Source organism: Hermetia illucens, chromosome 1, assembly GCF_905115235.1.
Source record: "Hermetia illucens chromosome 1, iHerIll2.2.curated.20191125, whole genome shotgun sequence".
Taxonomy (NCBI): Eukaryota; Metazoa; Arthropoda; class Insecta; order Diptera; family Stratiomyidae; genus Hermetia; species Hermetia illucens.
In genome coordinates, this window is record NC_051849.1 from 55,093,137 (window position 1) to 55,118,409 (window position 25,273).

General features: G+C 39.6%; 1 protein-coding gene across 10 annotated transcripts in view; it reads left to right on the forward strand.

The window, feature by feature from the left end:
* LOC119650361 (putative phosphatidate phosphatase) overlaps positions 1-24,539 on the forward strand; it is a 202,223-nt gene extending 177,684 nt beyond the window's left edge. For 9 of the 10 annotated variants that reach the window (XM_038053052.1, XM_038053087.1, XM_038053107.1 and 6 more), the window contains 5 exons: positions 16,377-16,531; positions 16,782-16,999; positions 22,627-22,752; positions 22,823-22,997; positions 23,153-24,279. In XM_038053052.1, coding sequence (XP_037908980.1) covers positions 16,377-16,531; positions 16,782-16,999; positions 22,627-22,752; positions 22,823-22,997; positions 23,153-23,293 — 815 coding nt within the window. In that variant the 3' untranslated portion in view covers positions 23,294-24,279. Of the gene's footprint in view, positions 1-16,376; positions 16,532-16,781; positions 17,000-22,626; positions 22,753-22,822; positions 22,998-23,152; positions 24,280-24,375 lie in introns of those variants that run through there. The other variant, XM_038053067.1, reaches the window with a different exon arrangement.
* The last annotated feature ends 734 nt before the right edge of the window (positions 24,540-25,273 follow it).

Sequence of the window (25,273 nt, forward strand, 5' to 3'; positions counted from 1 at the left end):
CCCAGCCTTTCATCGAGCCACCCGATAATATTGATGAGCACTGGACCGCCATTAAAAGTGTTGTTGATGACTACAAGCGGGTTCCAGAAGTTCCATTACCGTAAAAACGTACGCGAAATGCAATGTAGTTTGCACTGTAAAAAAAGAATTCCATCACTGAACTGGTGAATGAAACAGGGGATACCGAAAATAGCGGCGATTTCGCCACCGAATACCGCATCACGAACGACCTTTCGGGCGTCAATCTTTCGGTAGTTCTGTAAGGGACGCCAGCGGTAAGCTTCTCATTCATGATAATGAGCAGCTAAAGAGGTGCAAGGATCGCTTGATCTTGATTCTAAATCATACAAACCGCGTTGAAGTAGCACCTCTCGTGGCTGATACGCAAGCCACCGTAACATGCGGATACGGACTCCTCCGCTAAACAAATTATCTTTGTCATCAATAAAGTCGTCGGCCTTGACAATCTCCCTGCGGAACTTTTCCGTACAACCTCTGGAATTTCTGCCGAGTTGCTATGAACTTCCACTTATTCCTAAATGCTGGGAATCTGATACCTTTCGCAATGAATGGAGAAATAGAGTGATCGTTGAGATTCTGAAAAAAGAAAGGAAAGTAATTCCTATTGTCACGAATGTATTAGCTCCAATATCCTATAACACATCCGAAAACACCTGAAAAGCCTAATTGGCAGACAGCAGGCTAGTTTCCGTTCTGGAATCTCCTGTACCAACCACATTAATACCCTTTGGATCATTCTAGAATAATGTGTGCTCTTCCTCCCTTTGGAGAAAGCTTTCACTAGCGCTCTGGTTATCAGTGACGCTCGTCATGCTATCTTGGCTGGAGAATGTGGTATTCAATGGATCATGTCATCTTTCCTCAAACGCCTCGACTACGTTGATGACATCTGCTTACTCTCTCATCGAATCACAGAGTCAAACGGCTCTAGATCTGCAAATGGAGACAAGCAAAAGCCCAACGAAACCAAGGATTTCAGTCTGACTGGTCATAGCACTCTTTCTATTTGCATTAATCGGCAGAATATTAAAGCCGTCGAGCAATTTCTATATCTAAGAATCGTTGTTTCTGCCGACAGCAGCACTGAACTTGATGCCGCGCAACACATTCGATGTCACTGTAACCATGCCAAATCGGCCTTCGCTGTTTCGTCTAAAATTTGGGTCGGCGTATGTCTAATACCCATATGGTTTTGAAAGACAGAAATGACAGTGAATAAGTCATGAAAGAGGGGCGACAAATCTTAAAAGTTATGCCGTTTATTCAAAGCCACCATTGCAGAATGACCAACGAGTGAGTTGCTCTGGAACTACGTGGCGTAGAACAGTGAAGGAAGAGTGCAAGCTTTTTTTGAAAATTATGGAGACAGCTGAAGCACACTGCCAAAATCCGATAGTGATGGCACGGCGGATACGCCACTCATTCACAGCTGAGTCGTCTGGTATCCGACATCCAACCACAATAAGAAATCCCTTTGCACCAGTGAAATTTAAACCGAGACCTTCCGCTACGACAGCCCAGCGCCCTAACCACTTGAGCCATACGGACACAGATTTATAACAACCACAAATATTGCCCTTCAGCACTCGTTACTTTAAAAGTTCCGCTCTATAACGCAGTTTTGATAATCAATTGGTGATAGTTGAACGCTTACTCGAACGGATGACATTGAAGCTGTTCTGGTCTATCTCCGCAATTCCTGCTACTTAATAGTTCCGCTGATCTTGTTTCTAATTCGTCTTCTCCTATTAGTCTGTCGGCTACTTCGGGATCGTTTTTCCTCTATTTTCAGTTCCATATTTTCATTTTTAACTTGTGTATTTCCCCATATTACTTCTCGACCTCTCCATTGCTGAATTGCTTATTGACAGTCTTGATCATCTTCTTCAATGTACTTGAAAAGAACGCTCGTGCTGGCGAAATCTCCCACCTTCTTTTATAACATACTCGTATATTACGTTATAGAAACTGCATGGAGTTCAATGCCTTTACAGTCTACATTTATGTACACTTCTGCCCTTCTTCTCACCAAATTCAAATCGTGTGACTTCCCATCAACTACCCCTTTTCAGATTTGGGTTTCACCTTTGGTAGAATAAATGGAGCATTTTACAACCCTCTCGGGTCCTCTTTTCTCCGTCAGATTTCCATCCTTGGTGCATTCTTATGTCCATTAATGATTTTATACCTGTGATATCACTGAAAGTTACCACCTCGCTGCCCGTTCACTACATCAATAGTCAACCTTTAACAGTGACTACCACTTACAAGGTTTAACATTCTATAGCATGTTTCGATTTATTTGAGAAAGGTGATAGAATGGGCTCCCACATTACAAGTAGAATAAATTAAATAACGGACATTTTTCGGATTTTTGAGTTGACAGAATTCTGAAAATGGCCCCGTGATCACTTCCTAGCCCCCACAATTAATGCCAAAACTAACACCAGCTCTGGAATATACTAACCAATCAATTTCATTTGTCAATCCACATGCCTTATATTGCACACCCATCTTTTGCATGCATAAGGACCTCGCCTAAAACTCAGTTGGTATGTTACTCACTACATGCGTGTGTTCATACTTCATGAAAAATATGAATCTTCATAATTCGTCCGTCTGTGAAATTGTTGAGAAAGCTTCCGGATTAGGGTCACCTGGCTATGATTGGCGTACAACTCAATCAGTTCAACAGAAATTCACTCGTCCCACAAACTTGAAAAATAATGTTCCCCACTTTAGTTATTTTCACCGACCAGTTTTGCTGAGGCTAGCATCTCTCCTACAACGAAAAATCGAAGAACTTTAAAAGATGGACCTGTCATCTTCAAGCTTAGAAATGGTATTACTTTTTTTCCACGGAGATACACACCATGACCTAAAGAATTATTGTGCTTCGCCCCATGCTAATAATGTGCCTCTCACAACATAGCCGTTAGCCTACAACAGATATAAATTTTAGTATATAGCCTACTACTTCCTCAGCAGTGTTCTCGTACGATGCATAAATGCAGTATTTTAGGGAGTATTTCGCTGTATTCTCACAGAATCTACAGATAATGCCTAGCTTTGATGAATGATAGTTTAGCCTGTGAGTGTACCCACTCTGGGCCTACGACAGGATCTTAGGTTTAAACAACATAGCAAGCCATTCGCTTTATATGTTTAGAAGATTATTCCATTCATAAGTTCAATCTTACGGAAAGGCAAGACAACATTTCTGCTCCTCCCCTTCTGCTTCGTTATCTTCCATACTAATATAGACAGAAACCCAGAGCATAGAAACCTTATTCTGTAGACTGAGTGTATTCAATTTATCAAGGCCCTTCCGCACCAGTTTGGAGTTCATCGGGTTGAATTTGAAGTAAACTGAAAATCTTGAATTACTTTTACTACCTATACTGCTATTAAATAAATAACAAAAAAGTCCAAAAATTAAATTAAAAAAGTTATAAAAATCAAACGCATTTGCCAGGGTAATCTTCATTACAGGCATGATGTACTAACTATCTCAAATCGAAACCTCAGATAATCCTTTACTACTTTAAATTTGGCCGTCGCCTCGTATCGAGAAGGAACAATTTAAAAATTACATTTTGGGTTGTATTATAGGAACCATAAAAACTTCTTTGAACTCTTTAGGGTCCTAATCAATATGTCAAAATCCATTTTACATAACATCTAAGTTCAGACATTTAATAGATACAGAGCAAAAAAATAATTTCCTGACCTTTAGATTAAAAATGAATTGCAAATTCAGCAAACCAGAAGCCATTCATCTATTACTCAACACTTGAATTTCATTCGAATAAAAAAACGACTTTTCTAACCACGTCCGTATTAATAGTCTCGAAAGTAGGTTAAAGAGGAATACATAAGCCTTTTTCCCCAAACTTGTACTTATGGATCACTGTCACACCACTACCCTTTGATGAGGACTGAATATAAAAAAAAACTGATTGGAATCTGAACTTTAAAATGTATTTAGATTGGCAGGTCTAAATACTTTATATCCCATACTAAAGTACAGATCACCATCTAATCCCGTTTCTACAAAAAATCAGCTGTAACTGAACAATTTCAATTAATTATTAACACGTTCTAATTAATTATTCAATTAAATCAATCAATCAAAAAAATAACTATTTATCTTGTAATCTTATTAGCAAAAGATATTTCTATTTTCGAATCCGTTTGACTAGATTTTCCACATTTCACTCAACCCGACAGTCAATTAGTCAAAGTGTAAAGTCAATTTAATGTTGGCATAAAAAAGAGGTTTCGGAATCCAGAAATTAAATCATTGAATCATTGCACATGCATTCATACATGGTTGGTGTGTGAATTTCCAATTTCAATTAAATCGTTAGATTGACCGATTAATACAACTTTTTACCGTGAGTAGAATGACAGCGTATTAATTTTGCATTTACGCTATTTTTACCTTAAGACCTTGTCTGGGTTTAAAGGATTTAAATTGATGACTATAAATAACTCTGCTATTAGTACTATACAAGTGAGCAACCTTAACTAGCAGTGTATCTGAAATGCTAATAAATTCTGGGATATCTTTCAATCCAGGTTGGCATGAAGTCTTGTTAATCCTATGGCAGATAGAAAATTGCAATCAGTTCGTATACCATAAGCTCATTGTCCACATAAAGGATATTCGTATTTTAAAGCGTAAACTGCTAATTCTTACTTGATTTATTTTGGTGGTGTCCAGCAGTAAGGAACGTATTTCTCGTTACTTGAGATTTACCGAATGGACTTGGAAGGAAAAAATCGGGGTGCAACTCGTGAGTGCTACAATTCAATTTTACTATAATAGGTAGCACCAACGAAAAAGCTGACAGATAGATAATTATCGTTGAATCACATAACAAAGACAACAAAACATGATTGACAGATACACGTGTACAATATCAATATCGGTATCTGTTCGTCTATTGCAATTAATTCCTGTTATTAACATAATTTAACCAGTGTGCAGATCAACTATTATAAAAAGGAAGTTACAATAGCTTCGCCATTTTGACTTCTACCAAGTAGGCGGCTATACTTCCAAGCATAACAGACCAAAGGATAGACTAGCGTCTAAGGAACTTATTCAGCTGCTCTATGCCAGGAGGCGATAAGAAGATAAATCAATTTATCGTATTTCCATAGTATGGAATACCTGGAATCCTACCTGACGAATAGGTAAACTACCGACTAGAGGTACTCTAGTAAGCTCACAAGAGAGAGGCACGACCCCATTTATTAATAACAAACACACATTTGAACATACTCTGCGAAGGTCCGACCACATTTGCAGTTTATTCTACATCATAAATATGCAGAAATTCAGTTTATCTTTCCCCAAATAAACATATTCTTATCACCTTTGCTCACAACTAGACATAAACTACCTTCATTATAAAATGTTGCACCCACATGCATAGTTTTACTATTACTAAAGAAAGGGGGAATACCTATTCTTCTCACACACATAAACCATTATTCCGTACCATACCAAGGATCTCAAAACACACATATGGGCGGAAAATGGCGACTTACCACAGTATGGTACATAGATTGCTAGTGACATCATTGACGGAAGAGCGCTTCAAAAAGTAAAAAAACTACATAAAAGACACAGTGGCGAAAAATGTATATAGTAGGGAGGAAATAGACAGCATACTGTTTCACCAGATACCAAATATGGGACCAGTTTCGGAAAGTACTAATTGACCCCTGTCATTTGATACCCCGCATGACTACATATTATGAAAAAAAATTTTGTACCCTCCATTCACTTGTATGGGGAGCCCCCTTAAACTTCACACCAAATGGCGCCACTCGCTACATGTGAAGGGAACAACAGATCACAGGCTCTTACCAATTTTCGTGACAATCGGTCCAGCCGTTTCCGAATAAATCGGAGGTGACAGACAGTCAGGCAGACAGACAGGCGGACAGAGAGAAACTCGACTCGATTCTAATAAGAGATGAGTGGAATTTATTGGATCAGCTGCCCAGAATGTGAAAAAGTGTAGATTGGTCAGACTAAAAGGCTAGTGACCACAAAATTCGAGGAACACATAAGAGAGTACAAAAGCGACGACCCTCGAAACATCAAACCAATGATAGCAAGGCATATGGTGGAAGAGGGACACACCGTAATTATAAACAACGTGGATGTTATAAAGCGGGTGCTGAAAACACACCTTTTGGATGTACCGGAAAGCATATGTATCATCAAAGAAGGGAGGCAGGTAACCTTAAATCACGATGAAGGAAACTGTGCAACGACGTTGGAAAAAAAAGGTATGCAGCAGGTAATAACAAATAAGGAAAAAAATGGGAAGGATGGGAAAAATGAAAAATACTTTCCGGATAATTAGTAGAGTTGAAACTTACCGTATAAATGGGGGTAGACAGATTAATTAATTAGGTACTAGCACTGATGAAGGCGGCACCTGGTCTCCGAAACAATTTACAGTATAAGGAGCAATACGTAGTTCTTTTCTTAATTTATATATTAACTGTAAAAAAAAAATATGGACATAAATTTCACCTCATTATTCCTCCCTACACATTACCCTCATCAGACCTTCTATACTACTTTCTGCTGAAGATGTGAACCTAATTAGAAACATTTGAACCGACATCAAAACGTTAGGTGGCAATCGTTCGAAACTGTTGCAAAGTCTGCCTGTATGGTGGTTGGTCCAGATGGGACGCAAATTTCACATTTTTCCTTGGAGTTCGGTTTTGGCGACTGAACTTTTTACCGTGTTTCAGGCAATCAAGGTGGTGGCTATCATTACAGACTCTCTCCTTACTTGTAAATTATAATAGTGAACAAAATGCATGCCCTGGCTTCTGATCACCCTTTTTAAGCCTTCTAGCCTTCTAGTTCAATAGTGTCCGGCGCATGCGGAGCACCCATTAACTGAACTTGCTCATGTAGAGGCTCTTAAGGCTCCGGACTCTAGTCCCACAAGTTTGGTCGAACCCTCCTCTGTTGATATTCTGAAGTCAATTCAATAATATTCCTATAGAGAGTGAGAGGATGACTTTTTGCCGATATCACGTGTCAGAGGACCATTTTTCTCTAACATTTTACCCATAATACAACCGAAGGCTACGCGTACGCTTACAGCTTCCGAAGAAAAATTACCGAATCGTCTTCAAACCAATCACACATATAACAAAGCTTTTCTCAAAAGGTTTGGAAACATAGATTCGGACAAATGTAACACTTGCATGGTTGGAGAAACTAACGAACACATAATCTTCGGATGTAAGGATAATGCCTGATTTCGGCTTAGGTGTAGATGGTATATTAAGTTTTTTAATCTTCAGTAAATCTTTTTGAGTAGAGAGCCTTGCATGATTGATCCCTTTTATATTTCTTTAAGGAGGCTAGAGTCAGATTATAATACACACAGTTTCAGTTTCTTCGCGGCACGGGATTTCCTGCCATCTGCGTTCTTGTTTCTTGCATTGATCCATCATTACCCCTCGGCGCTAAAATGGTTCGCAATCGTTAATAGAGTCGGGGAGAAGTACCTAATCCACACGGTGTGTGATAGCTTTAAACTATCGGCAGCCTCTATTGGTTCGTGCGTCAAGTTGCTACCGGCTTTCTAGTCTGGGCTAGGAGCGGTTCGGATGGAGGATGCAGGCAACCTTTTAGTTCACTCAAAGAAATACTGAAGCTTGGTTATCCGGACGTCAGCCACCCTCGGCTTCATCCTGTTTTCCCCGGATCTGATCTTTTGTAAACTAAAATTTATAATGCATCGTGGTCATCATCATCAATTACAATGACGACTAAAATACACTAACATGCATCATCGCGTGAATGAATTTTTTTAATTTAAGTATTATCATCCCCTAAACATTTATAATCCTAAAACATTAATGACTAATACCTGTTAAGCTTTCAACACGTGTCTAGTCTGTTCGGTCAGGATTTGACACTTTTGTGTTTGTTGTGTTTGGCTGTTTTGGCTATAAACGATAGTGTATTTGTGGCAACATAGGCTAAGTGCCTGCTATCAGTCCCGTTGGTGTACTTCGTGGGTAGTATCAGGTTCTGTTTGGACTGTTAGTCTGCCGGGTCCCAGGGGACAAACACAATAAAACAACCGCGCAGCGTATATTCCGTCTTAGTTCCGCAGTTCTTGCCGAATCTGGCTTGATTCACGGTTATTTGAACGATGTCGCAAATACAGTTGTCAAGAATGCGTTCAAAAATCTTCATGGTATGGGAAAGTAACCCGATTAGACGGTAATTTGAACATGCTGGACTACCTTTCTTTTTCGATATGGGAACTGTGGTATTTTCTTGCTAGTCAGATGGTGTTCTACCTTCCTCAATAACCCGATTGCTGTTTGCTTTCAAGAGCTCAGATGTGGTGTCGTCGATTTTCCCGATTTTTTCATTTTATTCCTTCCTCGACTTCAGTTGCGTTGACAGGCGGAATTCTCTACATCTCGGCAATGCTTGCGGAAGTGGAGGCTGAACAAATTCTTCCGTTGAAACCTGCTCAAAATATTCTCGCCATCTATCCGTCACGGTTTGACCGTCGGTAAGCAAACTACCGTTCTTATCATTAACACGATATGTCTCCAAATAATAAGCATTTGAAAAACGGCAGTTGAATCAATCAACTCCTACAAAATCCAGAAGTCCTTAAGAAAACAGGCAGCAAGCGTTAAGAAGTAGGAATTCATATATATACAAAGTGACGAACCTTGGAGAAGACAGATATTGCGAGCGGGTAGGAAGACAACTTGGACCACTCGGGCTGCAAAAGTTGGGAACCATGGGGCAATAAGACCTATGGTGAAACATAAGCTGCTACTATAAGTTTACTATAGTTATCGTTCCGATGCTTGTAGTTCTTCTAAATAAAAATAAAACTAGGTAGCTTGCTCCTACTACAATATATGTTTTAATAGTTAGTAAATACGTATTTCGAAAGCTGCTTACTCTCTTCCTCAGTACTTAAGCTACCTTAGCTTCCTTCCTTCTGGAGGAAAGTAAGATAAAAATAGGCAGGGTTGCAAGCCTTGAATAATACCACATAATATGCATCTCAGGCTCTCATGGAAATAGACATTGTGTTCACATCCAATTTGGGTAGAGATTTTAAAGCTTAGTTGTCTATCTGGCCTTTGTAAGCAATACATCAACGGGAAGAATAAGTTAGTAAGTGCTATACTCACACCGAAAAATGTGGATCAGTTTTAGGTACCTGAAATAAAATTCAACGATGATACACTCAAATGCACCACCACCTGACAGAATTTTTGAAGGGGTATAGTGGTAACAGGAAGAGTCTAATTCAATTCGCTCTCAATTGAAATTGCATAATCAATATAATTTTGTTAAAGTCCCCATTGCGTCTCCCTCGCGCCCTAGAAAACTGGAACGTGGAAAGAATTTGCGCAAAGCCAAGAACATGGACGCAGTGGTTTTCGCGAAGTCACGCTTCACGGCAAGTTCTGAGGATGGATATCCCACACATTGTGTTATGTGGAAGTGTAGGGTGAAAGAAAGGTACAGCCTCTAAGACTCAGACGGTAGTGGTCCATCGAACGCGTCACCCTTTTCCAGCGGAATATTCCAAATTCCTTCATGCTGCGAAGTGTGTTTTTAAGAATTTTATCTACAGCCATTCTACACGAAACATTGAAAATAAGAAAGTGAAAATAGGATTGTTATACTTTTATATCATATCGATCCAAACGAACCGGCTGGCTCAATTTTTAAACTGAAGAATAGAATTTCGAACATGCATAACGCAACCGGAATTCAACCCAGGGTACGAGATCGAGCGGCTGGGGCTCAACTTGCTCGGTCATCACACCGTTTCCAATCTTGATCCCCCCCCCTGACGGCAATTTATGAATTACATACATATGTATCTATTTATCGGTGTGGTCATTTTGAAATATTTGACCGTGTTTCACCCAAGTTCTGCATCTAATACAAAATATGACCTAGATTGATTAGTGCTTAGAAAGATTTATCTATTGTTCATGTAATCCGATTATATCTTAAGAGATTATCCCCCAATTCACTCCAATAATGAAGAAAAACTTTGTATAGATTGAATTGAACCTTTTGCGTTTAGTGCACGCGATCGTTATGAAGTAAGACACATTTCAAGGAACGAATTCCTCAACAATACCCAAAAGCCACAAATTGCAATTTCATGCATATTCATGGATCAACAAAACCGTAAATTTGATACATTCGATACACACCCATTTGAAAAATCACCATAAATCCGACTTTAATAAGCATTTTACAATGCATAGAACGCATGTAAATTATAAGCATTAGCAATAAAAGGCCTTGGGACCAAGCCCCTATCTGATTCAAAGGTTCAAAGGTGCCCTCTGAGCGGCCGGCACTTCCGCAACTGTTTCAATCACATGTTTTCCTTTCTTTAATGTTTACTGTGCTCATATATCCTTTGCTTCAACGCAAGCCAACATGCCGCCATTGACGTGATGCATTAGCTTTGTGTAATTTGATACTTTTCCTGACGAATGGACATATTGAACAATGCGTTCGTTAAATTTCTCTTCAGTCATGGCAGCTTCAAACGGCCCATAACCGCCGAGTGTGATGTTGGAACATAATGCAAAATTTATATTAAAGTATTCGGTGTAAATCAGAGTTGGCTGGTTGATTCGGTTCTTGATGGGAGACACAACATGTTTGTGATTGTGATGTGTTTGTTTGAAATATCAGATTTCATTTGAACAGTGGAGATAAGGAGTGAGTTACTTTGATTAGAGGAATTTTAATGGGACATTAAGGAAGTGAAATGCCATCTAGAATGGTAGTTTATGCAACTGAAGAATGAAATAGAAAGCATTTGGGCCTACATGTATGCATTGAAAGTAAGAATAGGCTCCTTTGTTATAAAAAAGTTATGCACTGGCAGGAATTATGGCATTGGGGAACAAAAGGCTAGAACTGAATCGAGCACCTCCGGCTTTTAGTGATCACACATTCAGACATACAGACTTGTTGAGAAACAAGCCTTTATCCATTTTCAGAATATCGGAATCCTTACACAGCACTTCATAATGAAGTTAGTAGTTCTATCGCACGCTTGTGTTTTTCATCTACTGGTTAGCTAGTCTACTAACCTGGCCATCATACTGTCTGAAAAAGCTTTTCCCGGTGGCACCACTTCATGGTGCATTACGTCCTTAAACATACGCATAGCTACCACAAACTCTACTTCTCCATTTTTTAAATGCCACCAAAGAGTGAGACACTAGATATTAGACAAAAATTGCTTTCATTCTTATGACTCAATCCATAGTAAGATATTCCTCTCGAAAATGTTTGAAGAGATTCGGAATTTAGTTGGTTTCGTAGGCAGAAGTTTACTTAAGAGAAAAAGGTATAACATTTTTTCGTAAATATCTGTCAGCACTCGACTACAGCTTGTAGTATCCACGATTTCGGAGCATGGACATCATTCTACTTCGCCTTTGTCCTAAATCAAGCTCACAAAAAGATTCATTCGTTTGTATCCAACATTTTTCCTTTTCTTCTTATCATCAGCATCGATTTAGCAGCTCCATTATCGTACTTTCAAATCACTAAATCTCATCCCGACTTCATATTACATAAATAGTAATCCAATTGAATTCTAGGCCGTAACAGTACAGTAAAGGATTATAGTACCCTATTGTTGGGAATGTGGTCAGCATTGCCCTCGCCGTGATTATTACTCTGATTTGACTCAGGCACTCATTCACAACTGCGTCGATTGGTATTCGATGTCAAATCATGATACCAACTTCACTGCCACCGGTGAGATTTGAACCGTAGCCTTCCGTACGACGGCCACTCAGCTATCCGGATGCGTTATAAATACTGATTGATAAATTATCATTTTAAACCCTCTTTGAAATTTTTATGACAAAACCCTCTCACCCTTGAATTTTCTGAAGCATTAGAATCTATTTAACCATTATTCAGTTCCATAAATGAATTGCATGGCTGGCTAGCAAATTCGTTTTTGCTTACCGGATGGACTCAAGCAACTGCGAAACATTTATTGGTTTATACATTGCTGCGCGGCAGCAGAACGCATATTACGGCCGCAGGAGTAGTTGGCCGGATAATTGAGTTTGTGAAATTTTGGGGAAGAAGCCGGAAGAGCGTGTGAAATTTGGATCAAGAGGTCTAGCTGACAGAAAGCTGTTACGGTTGTTTGATTATTCTACTTTGTTTGCGAAAGTCTCATTAGTCTGATTTGTTTGCGAATTCTTTCACGAGTTTACTTTTTTGCGGAGCGTCTCATGTTGAGCAGTATTGACACAAAGTACTATTGATACGGTGAAAATATTAATAATGCAGTCACGGTGAACACTTATTCACACTGGATGCCAAAAACAAATCTCGACGGTGCCTTAAATGCAATGTTGGGTAGATGCACAGTCGCTTTTCCATTGCGGAGGGCCTCTTAACGTTCTGTTTTACTACATGGATGCATGGGTACCGTGGAGCGATAATCCGCACTACGGATAATATAGCTCGGAGATAGGATGATTGGAACCTAAAAGTCCGTACTTCTTAAGAATCTAAGACAGGATAGATGTCGACTAAAAATGTGATCCAATGTGGATCTTACCTAGATCTAAGCACCCAAAAATTCCTCAACAGAGGGTTTTTAGAGACCTAAGTTCCAATACAGCAATAGCATAACAAAGGTCTCATGATTGTTTTCTATATGAAGAGCTCCGTGGCCGCATTTCCATTTTAAAACAGAAAGAAAAAAATAGTAATTCATTTCAGAGAAAAACCATATTCTCCGTGTTGTTTTATGAATATCGCATATGTTCTTCAGTAAATTGTTTCGTAATAGATAAGTGAAATTTAAGGTTATGTGAAACGCAGAATCTTTTTAAAGTTGATTCAATGTATATTTGTTCATCTGCTAGTCTGTCCGTCTATGAATTCGTCTATTTTTGTTTGCAGTGCAGAAGTTTTACTTGCTAAAATCACTTCTCCCCACCTGGTATTCCCCCAGGATAAAGGCTAAAGGCTATACCTTCTAAATTACTCGCCGTCATCGGATAGCGCTTTGCCCACCGCGTAAGAGCACTATAAATTCTACCCCGCTTACGGAATTACCCCCTGTCCCAGTATGCACGCTTCTCATTCTCTCCGTCTCCCTTAATTTATTGTAAATACAGCTGATCGTATTCACTGCATTGCATAGCGCCTCCGACTGTAACATTTCCTCAATGTCTCACTTAGCACGAAGCGCAGCTCGTTTTTCTTCCCCATAAATCTCAGACAACTGAAAAAGACTCCAGATCCTTTCAAAAATCTGCATAGGTTTGAAAAGAGGGGCTATTGCCCCGTCCTATTTAGTGACGAACTGCAACAGCGAGGCTACATATCATTATATCAACCGATATTTCCACCATCGTTTACCCGATGTATTCCATCTCCTTTAACATTTATCAGATAAGCAAGGTGATGCTCTACATGGAAATGATCCGCGGGACACCGTTAAATTCCTTCTCGGAATTCCTACAGTGTTTCATCTCCGTCACGAGAATATAGAATATATATAAAACACATCTTTTGATGGAGTTCTCTAAGCGCTTGCAACTCATAGTACACTCTGGCAGTATACTGGAGCAATACTGTTCTGTAATACGCCGTCTACCTACTTTGATTTTGAGGCTTTCTTTCTGTCACCACTTGCTAATAAGCACAGTCTCCATCTTCTAGTCCGCTAGTTTCAAATCCTTGTTTCTAACCATTCTTTGGAAGTCTCTTCCCATTATGTGATCCCAGCTAATTGGATTGAAGTCGTCGTCACGATTGATGACTAGCATTACTGCTTCCTCCAGCTCCATGATAAATCTAGTGAGATCCATGACGGTGTTGATTCCATCGGCGATGGACCGCGCTATTCTGAATTCATACTAATATTTTACGCTCCCTACGATTGATTGAGTCTATCATAAATAACGCGTTTCAATATCTTACCCACTACACTCAGTGTGCTTACTGACCTACATGATGACGGTTCACCCGGGAGTTTACCTTTGATATGGTAAAACAGCAACTGAGCTTTCTACATCCTTCGGAAATACTCTCTCTCAAGCATCCGTTTTCTTTTTGATTACTAGTTTCAATGTTTTGCTGAAAATTTCATCTCTTAATCGAGCGCTTTATTTTATTCGCCTATATGCGCAGCAGAGTTCTACTGTAATTATTGGCAGAGCCTCCCTCACTCAAAATTTATCTGTCTTACAGTGAAACTTTCTAGTTGACAAGGAAAGACTTTCGCAACTTTCTCCTCGAGACGTTCCAGTGCTTCACTGGTATCACCTTCTCGTTTTCAGGCATTTTGCTATTAGCCTATTAATATTTTCGTTTCACTAGCAGAAAGGCTCTCTATCCTTGTCACCTCTCCGTTCAGCCACAAGAACACCACATGACTTGTAACTAAATTTCGTTCCACATCCTCAGTTAGATTACAGTACTCGTTTAGGTGACCGCAAAAATTTCGATATCAAATCACGGTGCTCCGTTTCTGAACTCTGCTATCAACTCCTCTAGCATTAACTCATAGCTCCTACTTGTACTACTTCGGGGGAGGATAATAATAAAAAAGCTTCTCTTTTGTGATGGCCCAGAGTGCTTTTCATATAGCCAGCTTTACCGGCTTTATATGCGGCCTAGACGAAGTTATATATTGGATGGTAAAATATCAATACCCATCTCATGAACTAATTGCGACATTTTGCAATGTGCCCAAACCAGGTCTTTGTAACAGTCTTTCGCAAAGTGATCTTTTTCACAACATTTCAGCTCGGCCTATCTTAATTGTTTTGCAGGCTCTACCGAAGTTGTTGTTCTCTAGGTATCTAAAGTATCTAATCAAAGTTAGTTCTATTGGAAGTTTGCTGGTGACCCACCTAACTATTACCTGACTATTATTTTACCATGTTCTGGTGGTGTTTGATTTTGATTGAAAGGCCAGTAACCCAAGATTCAGTAGTTTTCTGTGATGCAGTCGTTGCTTCTTCTTCCGCCGATTCTCTCTTTTGACACTGCCAGATTTAGATACTAAGCTTATTTAGGTAGAACTGGAGTCCCGTGTAAGAAGCTTAGTTATTTCATTGAATTTCGATCAGATCCCTGAAAAGCTAAAATCATGATTTTATTCATTGTGCTTCGATGACTTGATACGCTAGATGGTGATATCAGAGCCTATCAAATCCTGCTAGACCAGGCCTATCAACGTTTACAAAGCGGAACTCGTAATCACTTTCCTCTTTAGGGTCAAGCCTTTGTTGACATTCTGGATGCTAATCTCTTCTTTTCCAGAAGTGTTTTCTTTCGCGCACTTATTGGTCGAACTTGAAGCAAGCTATCCACCACCGACTCACTGGAGTCGAAGAGTATGGACGTCCGAGAGTTCGTTTCTCACTTCCAGACGCAGCCGGTGCTGTGGTTCGGACCCGTACACCCTACAAGTTATCCTTCCCATAGTCATTTTGATCTACCCTCCTGATATATGCAGGTATCCACCACTTGGGATCGCGCCAAATCGAAGATCAGGCGCAAGCTTCAGAGAGTGTCTGTCTATCTGTCACGCGCGATTTATTTTAAAATTTGATAGAAATGTTGGAACTATAAGTCTTCACGCATTTCGGTGAAAGGTAGCACGCAATGTTTAGTTTTTCGATACCCACTAAGCAGAAAGCGGTCTTGCATTTAAGAAAATATAGCCACGTAGGGTACCAACTAAATGTTCCCAATTTATGTTTAACAATGCAACTCTAAATTTTAGCGCTTGTTGTAAAATGAGGGTTACGGGGGAATAAAAATGCAGGTACGGTCCTATTTTCAGAAACTCTGCAACTGAAAAATCTGGAAAAATGATGATGCTTTCTATATATGACACTGATATCTACTCAATAAAGATTACAATAGTGTATCACTATATTTTCCAAATTTATTACAAAAGCCCCCCTTAGGTCCATACTAAAAGTACGGAAAATGCGTGGACGGCACCCTATTAATCAGATCTCTCCCAGAAGAAGACGCAATGAGTAAATAACCAATAATGCTTAATCCTGTTTTAAAACCCTAAGGGCAGATCCGTAAAGAAAAATTCCAGTCCACGGCAAATGCAGGTCCAACTATAATATTTGATCGAAAAATCTAATTTTATTAAAGTTTCAACCCCGTGGCTCGCTAGAAATCATCCATCTGACAAAATATAACAAAATTGCCCAAATATTCATAAAGGATAATATATAATAATAAATATAATAATTTCTTCTTTCTCTTTCAGCTGGTCTTTGGATCGGGCTCACCGAATTCGGCGTTGTACCGAACTACAAACAGGGCTTTTACTGCGGCGTCGACAATAAAATCGTCTACAAATTTAAAGGTGATACTATTTCAACGCCAATGATAGCTATCAGTGGTTTCATCCCAATTATAATTGTAAGTAAACACATTTCCTTTGAATCGTCCAGAAGAAAGTTGTAAATTTGCATACAAAGAAAAGTATTTCCCCGCGGACATTTTCAATTCCTTCTTATCGCACTTAACAATAATCTCACTAAAACCTTAGGCGGTTAAACGCCCATCGTTAAATTTAGAAACATAACCAACTTTCTTATGCAGCATTTGGCTTTGGCTTCCATTACAGCCACCAACAATTACCACTCATGATGTGAAAACTCTTTTCCAGATGTACTGTGTGGAGCTTCTACGCTACGACAGTGAAGTGTCGAAAGCAATAAAATCCAAGAAAATACATTATCAAATAATGTTATGGACCCGTGAATACTTCATTGGTTTCATAGTGAAGTTGTTTATTGTGGAAACGTTGAAGGTGACCATCGGCGAATTACGACCACACTTCCTAGACACTTGCAAACCTGATGCAATTGTCAATTGTACACGAGGGTAAGTTAATGATCCTTATTTTTACGACCAAAGCGTGTGGTTTTACACCAATGCATGGTTTCCTTATTGACACGCATACATACTAAGCATACATATATCCTTATTTGATTGATTCTTAATGACCTGTGGTGTCAATAAAATGCTACGAGCTTCGAGTCAGGAAGTGAATAACGATGTAGTCTGCTGTGGGGCCCCTGAATTATACTCGCAGATTATCGAGTGGTACTTGTAATTGAGCTTACGTGTGTTTACAGCCAACTAACATAACAACATAGTATTAACCAATTAGGTAGACTCACCTGTTTTCAGATTAACAACTTTGTTTCGAAAAAACACTGCAGTTCTAATATATTACACTTTGCAACTGACATTCTTTTCCTCTTAAATGCATGTCATTCTCTTATATGTAAAGTATACATACTCTGAGACTACTACTGTCTACTATCATATATAAAATCGACTCCTGCCGCCTTCTATTATGTAGAACGCCTTTAGAATTTATTCTCTAGAACAACCGATACTCTCTGATATACTCAATCACAGCAGTTACAGAGTTAGGAATAAAGATACTGGGGTTTAAAGTGAATAACTACCATGTAGGTATAATCCCATAATCTTCTTTAGACATGAAACCAAAATTAGAAGACTTTCACGGCTTTCATGGTACCAAATAACCTCCGGATAGACTTCAAGGTAAGACACCTTTTGAAGATTATCATCTGATTGTTGGCTTTAGGAAAAACACTTTTAACGTACTCATATGTGACCCGTCCTTTACTACCTTCATTCTATCGAATTTCTCATTTAATTGTAAGACTCTCATCCAACAACCTTTAAACTGTCAGTGGTCCTGGCCCCTGGAGCCGCGTTCCATATTCATCCATCTATACAGGCTCATTTATACCTTGGACGCATGCATTACTACGAAGGAGGTAACTCTTCCCGAGAGCTAATTCCTGGCAACGGAACTCATGGAATTTCAACTTAAGTAGTAATGCGTTTTCGAAATCTATAAAAATCCTAAGAACGCACTTGTTCGGATAACGGGCAACAAAGTTTTTCACATACATTATGGGATTATAGACCTGCCAAGTTAGAAGTCGTTCTACCTGTCCGATACCATCTGAGATGCTTTCGTCTCCAGTCCTTGGACCATAATACTTTCTGGGAACATGACAAAGGCAGGAGAATAGGTTTACTCCTATACGACTGAGGATTATTCCTACTCTTCTGCGGTGACTGGCAGATTTGTATTTATTTATTTATCTATTTATTTCGCCATAAAAGATAATACTGCATAAAAATTTACAATAAGCCAAGTTCCAGATATGTAGATGAAGTCATGCGTTTCAAATCAAGCAGTCAATTGGCAATCCAGCAGCTTGATCCTGAAGCAGCTAAGATTTTTCTAATAAGGCAATAATTGTATTAAAAGCTACGCCTCTTGTGACGATTCTTCCAGAAAATTTCGGGGGTGAATTGGTTCCTGAAAATCCTTGATGAAAACACGGCCTGAAAGAGAGGAGGTTGTAAAATGACAGATCGTGTTACCTTTCCAAGTCATGTGGCTTGGAAACTTTGAACGACACCATAATTCGGCTAGGATTCTTGTTCTTGATTAGTTTAATCCATGCAAATGGAATTGACAGATACCCTAGTCTACTTTTGACATATCTCAAGAGGTTCTTAAATCTGGTCAGCAAGTCTCGAGACAAACAAACCAATAAATAATCCTCCCACACACAACACTCATACAAATACTGGACATGAAATGGGATGATCTGTTAGACGACTTTGCATCCCATCCAGGAGACTTCCGAGACCTAAATGTTGCCAAACTCTCTTCGATCTCACGACACTGCAGAGGAAAAATTCCCCTCACCCCTTCGGCGCGACTACGAAGGACACCGAAGGCCCTGATCTTAGAAGTAACTCACCCAACAGAACAAAAACACTATCATGCCATGCCAGCATAAGTTTCCTTTCCCATAAGTAATCACTATATTCACCAACGAATCGCCTCCACTTTTCTTTCTTTGGCGTAGCGTATCTGTAAGCGAACCTAAGTTGGTCAACCTCTCCGATATATCGCAATGTGTACGGTTGGCAGTACTCTAATATTGCACTATTATAACAGAACAAATGGATTGTGCGTCGAAATTTTTCTATCGGCACTGTATATGTAGTCGTTTAATTTTTAAGAGAACTAAATTTTGCTTGCCTCTGCTTCTGAAACCCCCAAAAACGGAGACCAATATATTATACATTACTTATTCCAACAATTCCCCCATAATATCCAAAACCATAAGGCAAGAAAAATCCCCTCCAATAAAAAACTCCCCAAAGAAGGTCCGACCTCGACATACCAGCCGTTGGATTTAATGTTCAGGTGCTTTTGGTGCCTCCATGCTCCAGCAGCTCCTCCCTCGTTACCTCGGGAACTTATCCGCCATCTCTGCTGATATTGGAATCCCAATAGATGCCTCGTGTAGATCTTGTAGTTTAAACTGCTTCACTGAGGTCGTATAATTTTTTTTACCATAGATAAACTTTAAATTCATCAAGGAAGCGCCCTCTCATCACTGCTCTTTGTTCCTTTTATGGACACCGTCACACGGGATATCCAACGTCCAGCGTCCTATACACTGCTTTATGCAGATGATGTTTTCCTAGCGTCTAATAGTAAAATTGGTCTCGAACAATTTGTCGTAAAATGGAATGATCGCCTCCTGCAACATGGTCTCAGATTGAATCTGAACAAAACTACATTTTTGACGACCGATCCCCATGAAACAGGCACAATCACTGACAGGGACGGTCACCTGCCCAGAAGTGAGCGATTTAAATATCTCAAGTCAATGTTATCAGCCAATGGAGAATTGCGTTATGAAATTGCTTCACGCATTAACGCAACCTGGATGAAGTGGCGCTCCACAACTGGTGTTCTTTGTGATCAACGTATCAACGAACGTCTCAAATCTAAAATTTACCGCAACGTCGTCCGTCCTGTCGCTCTCTATGGTTCTGAGTGTTGACCGACTATAAAGGATAATGAACGGCATCTTGTTGTAATGAAGACGAAGATGTTGCTTTGGACTAGTGGCGTGACACAGTTTGATCGCATCCGAAATGAAGATATCCGCGATCGATATGGGTTTGCATCGATCGCGGAAAAAAACTGCAAGAGAAGCGTCTTCAATGGTATGGTCACCTAATTCTCGACGGTACCCGACCAAAAGCCCAGCCAAAATAACGGTGGCCTGATACGTTGGATGGGGATTTAAAAGCCTCGCGATTGCATTCAAAACAGGCATTTGATAGAGCCAAATGGTGAAACTAATCACGACGAGCCGACCCCGCTTGTAAACGGAACAAAGGCTGAAGAAAAAGAAAGAAAGTTGGACAAAAATCCAACTATTACTAACAGAATTATAGAAGGTCAAAATTGTGTATTTTACCTGAATTTATCGCACTTTAAGACGTATATGACGGCGGAATTGGGGTTCGGAAATAGATATGTATATCAACGAATATTTTGAATTGAAAATATACGCAAATGGGAAAACGTAAATAGGGAATTCCTCATACAAGATGAACACAAAACCTTTATACCCGAAACGTCCAGCTTCTTCCTTGGAAGCACTGAAAACACATATTAGTGATAAAACATGAGATTCAATTTTATTTGCTGCATCAGAAGACATCATGGAGTATCTGGAAAATAGTCTGACAAATTAAATTTTGGGAGTTTAAAAGCCACCTAGTTTGATGATAAATTGTAAACTTTCGGTTCTCCGAAGGAGGCTTAATATTTCACTCTTCTAGCTCCCTTCATGATTTTGCTGTCTTACATATCACCCCACCCAACTCTGTTCCATCCATTGTTTCTTATGTATACTTCCACTACGTTCATTTTTCCCACCTGCATAAAGAATTGTTCTTATTCTCACATTCTCTTCTTTCCCTTTCTTGTTCTGCGACGAATTGATCCTCACCATACCCTATTGGTCTAATCATCCTAGTTTCTAGTCTCCTACGAATACTTACCCTGCCCTACAATTCAACACAGCTAAAAACTCCTTGGACTGCACAATAAAAAATTGCGCCCCAAAGTAGGGCTATTTTCATGTGAAACTGATAGGGTTTACTTCGAATCCCATCCCTCCAGGCTGAAAGGAAGAATACGAAGGGAGAAGCGAGAGATTTTCCCTTTCAAATCGCGTTGGAAAACCGCGGCCTACCCTGTCTTCATCCACATGCTCCGTTTCAAGAAGGGATGTTCTTCGGAAGCCCATAACGCTGCTTGGCTCGTTTGATCCTGGATCAAAATGCCATCACCGTGATTTCGATATGGATCACTGATTATGGTCACATCGATATCTTTCTCAGGGATTGTTTGCGAAAGTAGATCCTGTTCTCACAAGCAACAAATACAAATCAACCTCATCTGCTATTTGTGTTTAGGGTTTTTCTGTATTCCAGGTATCTGCTGCTACCTGCAATATGTCGGTGGATACACCGTTGTTCCCTTTGCACAGTGGATAATTGGGATCCGCTGACGGAAGCCACCACATCTAAAGTACGCTTTCAGTGCCGCCTGTTTCCTAAAGCGACAGATAATTCATTCTATACACACTCTGCCTGTCAAAGCAACAATTTGAGTGCTACCTCCACTAGTAGGCTGATGATGGCGGTTTGTGCCCCAAGGTAGGCTCTCCTTAGTGTTTTTACCGCTAACTCTTCAGTGCCAATAAAGTCCAACTCCTTTCCAAAGGCTCGCGAATCTCCCCTCCATTTCTTTTCAGACAATGGAGATCTCTGGTATGCCAGCCCTTATTTTAGCTTCCTTCCTTTCCAATTTGGCGGTTATATCCTTGCGTCTCGTTTCTGGAACCATCTAACGCAGTTAACATTATCTCCCAAATTGGTAAGGTCTAGGTCTGCCTACAATCTCCTGAGAATTTCAGCGTGTGACCCCCGCCTCGTTTGGAGACAATAATAACCTCCGGTCGTATTCTCCTCCTATCTCTCTTTTTCTCCTCCCACAACCTCCTTATGGCTTTGTGAGTTTCGCTTCGGCTTCAACTATATTCCTCATCTTCTCCATTTTCTTGGGAGTTGAGCCCTTCTTCTCTTAGGAATTTGCTGCCCTATTGATTCCTTCAATCGTTCGCGCAACCTCTTCCCCGGTTTCTTCTCCCCTAGGTTTCGATTGAGCGATAGTGATGTTATCTGGTTTACTTTTTCACCCGATGCGTTCACTCCTCTTTCATCCATGGCCTTACCTTATGCCTCTTATTATGGTCTTCTGATGAGTATTTTGGTGGTCCTTCCTTCGTAATGCTTCAACATTTGTTATCCAGTGCGATAAAGACAGCTCCCGAGTCAAAGTATTCTTCGACATTTTTCTTTACGTATCCGTATCCCGCTTCACTCGCGGGGACTTGTGCCCGTAAGGATAATTCGTCAACTGAACCAGTTTTACTCTCTCCCGTGCACTTGTAACATTTGGTGCCACAACAGCCAAGGTTCCCACTGCTGAGTGTTATCTAATACCACTATACATATATACTTAGTTTCACTGAGCACTTCATCAATAAATCACTATCTATTTTACGATTTTATAGAGAATATATCAGCGATTACACCTGTACCAATAAAAATGTTGGAATCTACTTCATCAGCGACACTACCAGATCCTTCCCCTCAGGTCATGCCTCAATAGGATTTTATGAGGGAGTGTTCACGGCTTGGTAAGTCTAGAACTTTTTCAGGCCAAAACCTGTAACTGTAAGCACTAAATAACCAATCGGTTCTTCACAGGTACCTTTATCAAAGGTTCCCTAAAAGCAATAGTGCCTTCCTTGCGCCATTCCTTGAATGTCTGTGCCTTACATGGGGTTTCGTTTGTGGAGCAACACGAGTTATCGATCACCGTCATCACTGGTGGGATGTTGTAACTGGCGACATCCTTGGAGGAATCTTCGCAGTATTTGCGGTAAGTACAATTGAGAAATCAATGCTCTTCTTCAGAAAAAGATATCGTCAACAAAAATAGATATCCAGATTCTTCAAGGAAGCCGAATTGAAGATCCTTTCTAACTAAAGTGTCTGCACATACCAAACTTAATGCTGGGATATCTCTTTTTTCAGTGCGCCGTGCTATGTAAAAATTTCCTAGTGAAGCCAGCCATCCCAGATCATATCAATCAAAACGGACATGCAAGTGTGAGACGATTACTTTCTGACACTAGCTGTAAACAGGAAAGCAATATCGCTATGGCCCAAGCGTGAACTTTTTCAGGCACATCAAAACATGATAGAAAATAATTGCCATGGAAAATACACAATTTTTTTAGAAACTCCTCTCCATTCTTAACTTAGTGCTCTAGAGGTTGAGTCTTATCGCTCTAGAAAGAACCAAACCACCGGCGCTTTTAGGAGACATCCAGCATAGCATAGTGTACGAGTAATTGTAAATAGGGTAATGGATTGGCTTTAATTCCGTAGAGTATTTATTGTAGAAAGTCTAATACTTGGTCAGGCAAAGAACATGATCAATTTGTCTTTACTTCTCCCATTTCCAACAAAGCTTCAGATTTCGAAAATAGATTAAGCAACAATCCAGTGATAAGTTTACTTCGAAAAACACAATCTATGTTTTATGAATTCGTCGACTCAGATAACACTTTGAATTTTATTGCAAGGGATTAGTCGTGTAAATTTTGTTTTCTTATCTCGCAAGGAGAATTCAATGATATACTTATCGATTGCCACAATCTTTTGAAAATTCACCCAAATCTATTAAAACAAAAGAAGTTGATAAGGCCCAGACTAAGCTTGTCTTGGCATTCGAGCCTTCAGATGCCACCACTTTTCATGGCAGTTACTTCTGGGATTCAATGGCAGTTTTGTACAAATTTGCATTCCACGATCAATTTTACGAAAAACTTAATAAGCAGAAAAGTATCTAGTTCAATTCTAGTTTGGAAATTTTATCAGCGAAAAAATTTGGAAACTTGAAGTTTTAGAAAACTTTTTCCAGTTGTAATTGTAACAGTATTTTTTAATACATAAAGTTATGTTGAAGATATTATTTATTGATATATGTTAGAATTAGCTAGTAAACCACCCTTAAGTATATACATGTGTAGTTTAATTTAAGCTTCTTGCTTGGTAGCGTAAATTCGCAATTGTTTAGTTGTACATAGCAATACGAGTCGAAAACAATGTTATACCCATTATTTATTTAATTAAAGCTAAATAATTTTATGGCAATCAAACGTTGTCTTCATTCAGTTACATTTCAAAAGTAGACAATACAGAAAAGTGCTAAAATATCGTTATACGTCCCTAACCCGTATGACCTATTTCAGCCTGTATCGAACATGTCATCAGAAGCGATATTAATTAACACAGGATTCTAGTAAACGATAAAACAATGCGAAAGGAACCATTCTACTAATTTCCTTTTATACTTACTCCAAAACAGGAGACGAAAATGTATGATTAAAAAATAAAGAGCAATATTTATTAGCAACTATTGCGTATTTTTTTAACATGGGACCAAGTGTCCCTCTTGAGGTACATGGCACCCATACCCTCCCTTGTCTTTAGTTATTTTAATTAACCGCAACCAACAACAAGCGCAGTTGGCGAAAATTCCAGGAAAGGTGGTAATTCCCCGATTACGGCCTCAACACTGTCAAAAGGGAAAAATCGACAACACATAAGCCCTAGCAATAGATACAATTGGGCAGCAAATAGCGACAAACGAACAGAAAGAAGGTCCGTCCGAAAATAATCATTACTTCCAAGAAAGGAGATATGTCCAATACATCATCTTTCGAAAAATGACAACTGATACCGACAGACTTGGGACACAGGCTTGGCTGGCGTTGGCCATGTTGGAATAGTGAATTGCGCTGCATGGCATAGTCAGCAATGGAGTTAACGTCCTTTCTTAATGTGTGACCTACCCTGTTGATCAGCTCGTCAACGATTAACTGGCATTTGCGCTGGCGAAGTTCTTTATTCAAAATCGTGTCAGGCCAGTGTAGCCAAATGGTGCGTCGCAGACAAGTGTTGTTCAAGAACAGTGGTGGCCACTTTCCAAACCAAATTTTAGAAGACAGCAAAGGTGGATCTATTGCTGCTAATGCTCGGTGCCACCGTCGGCAGAAACGAAAATTCGTAGATATGCAAATTGATCGACGCCTTAGGCGCTCTGCCCATTGATGCAGATAGAGTGCGATGATCAGTCAGTCTAAAAAC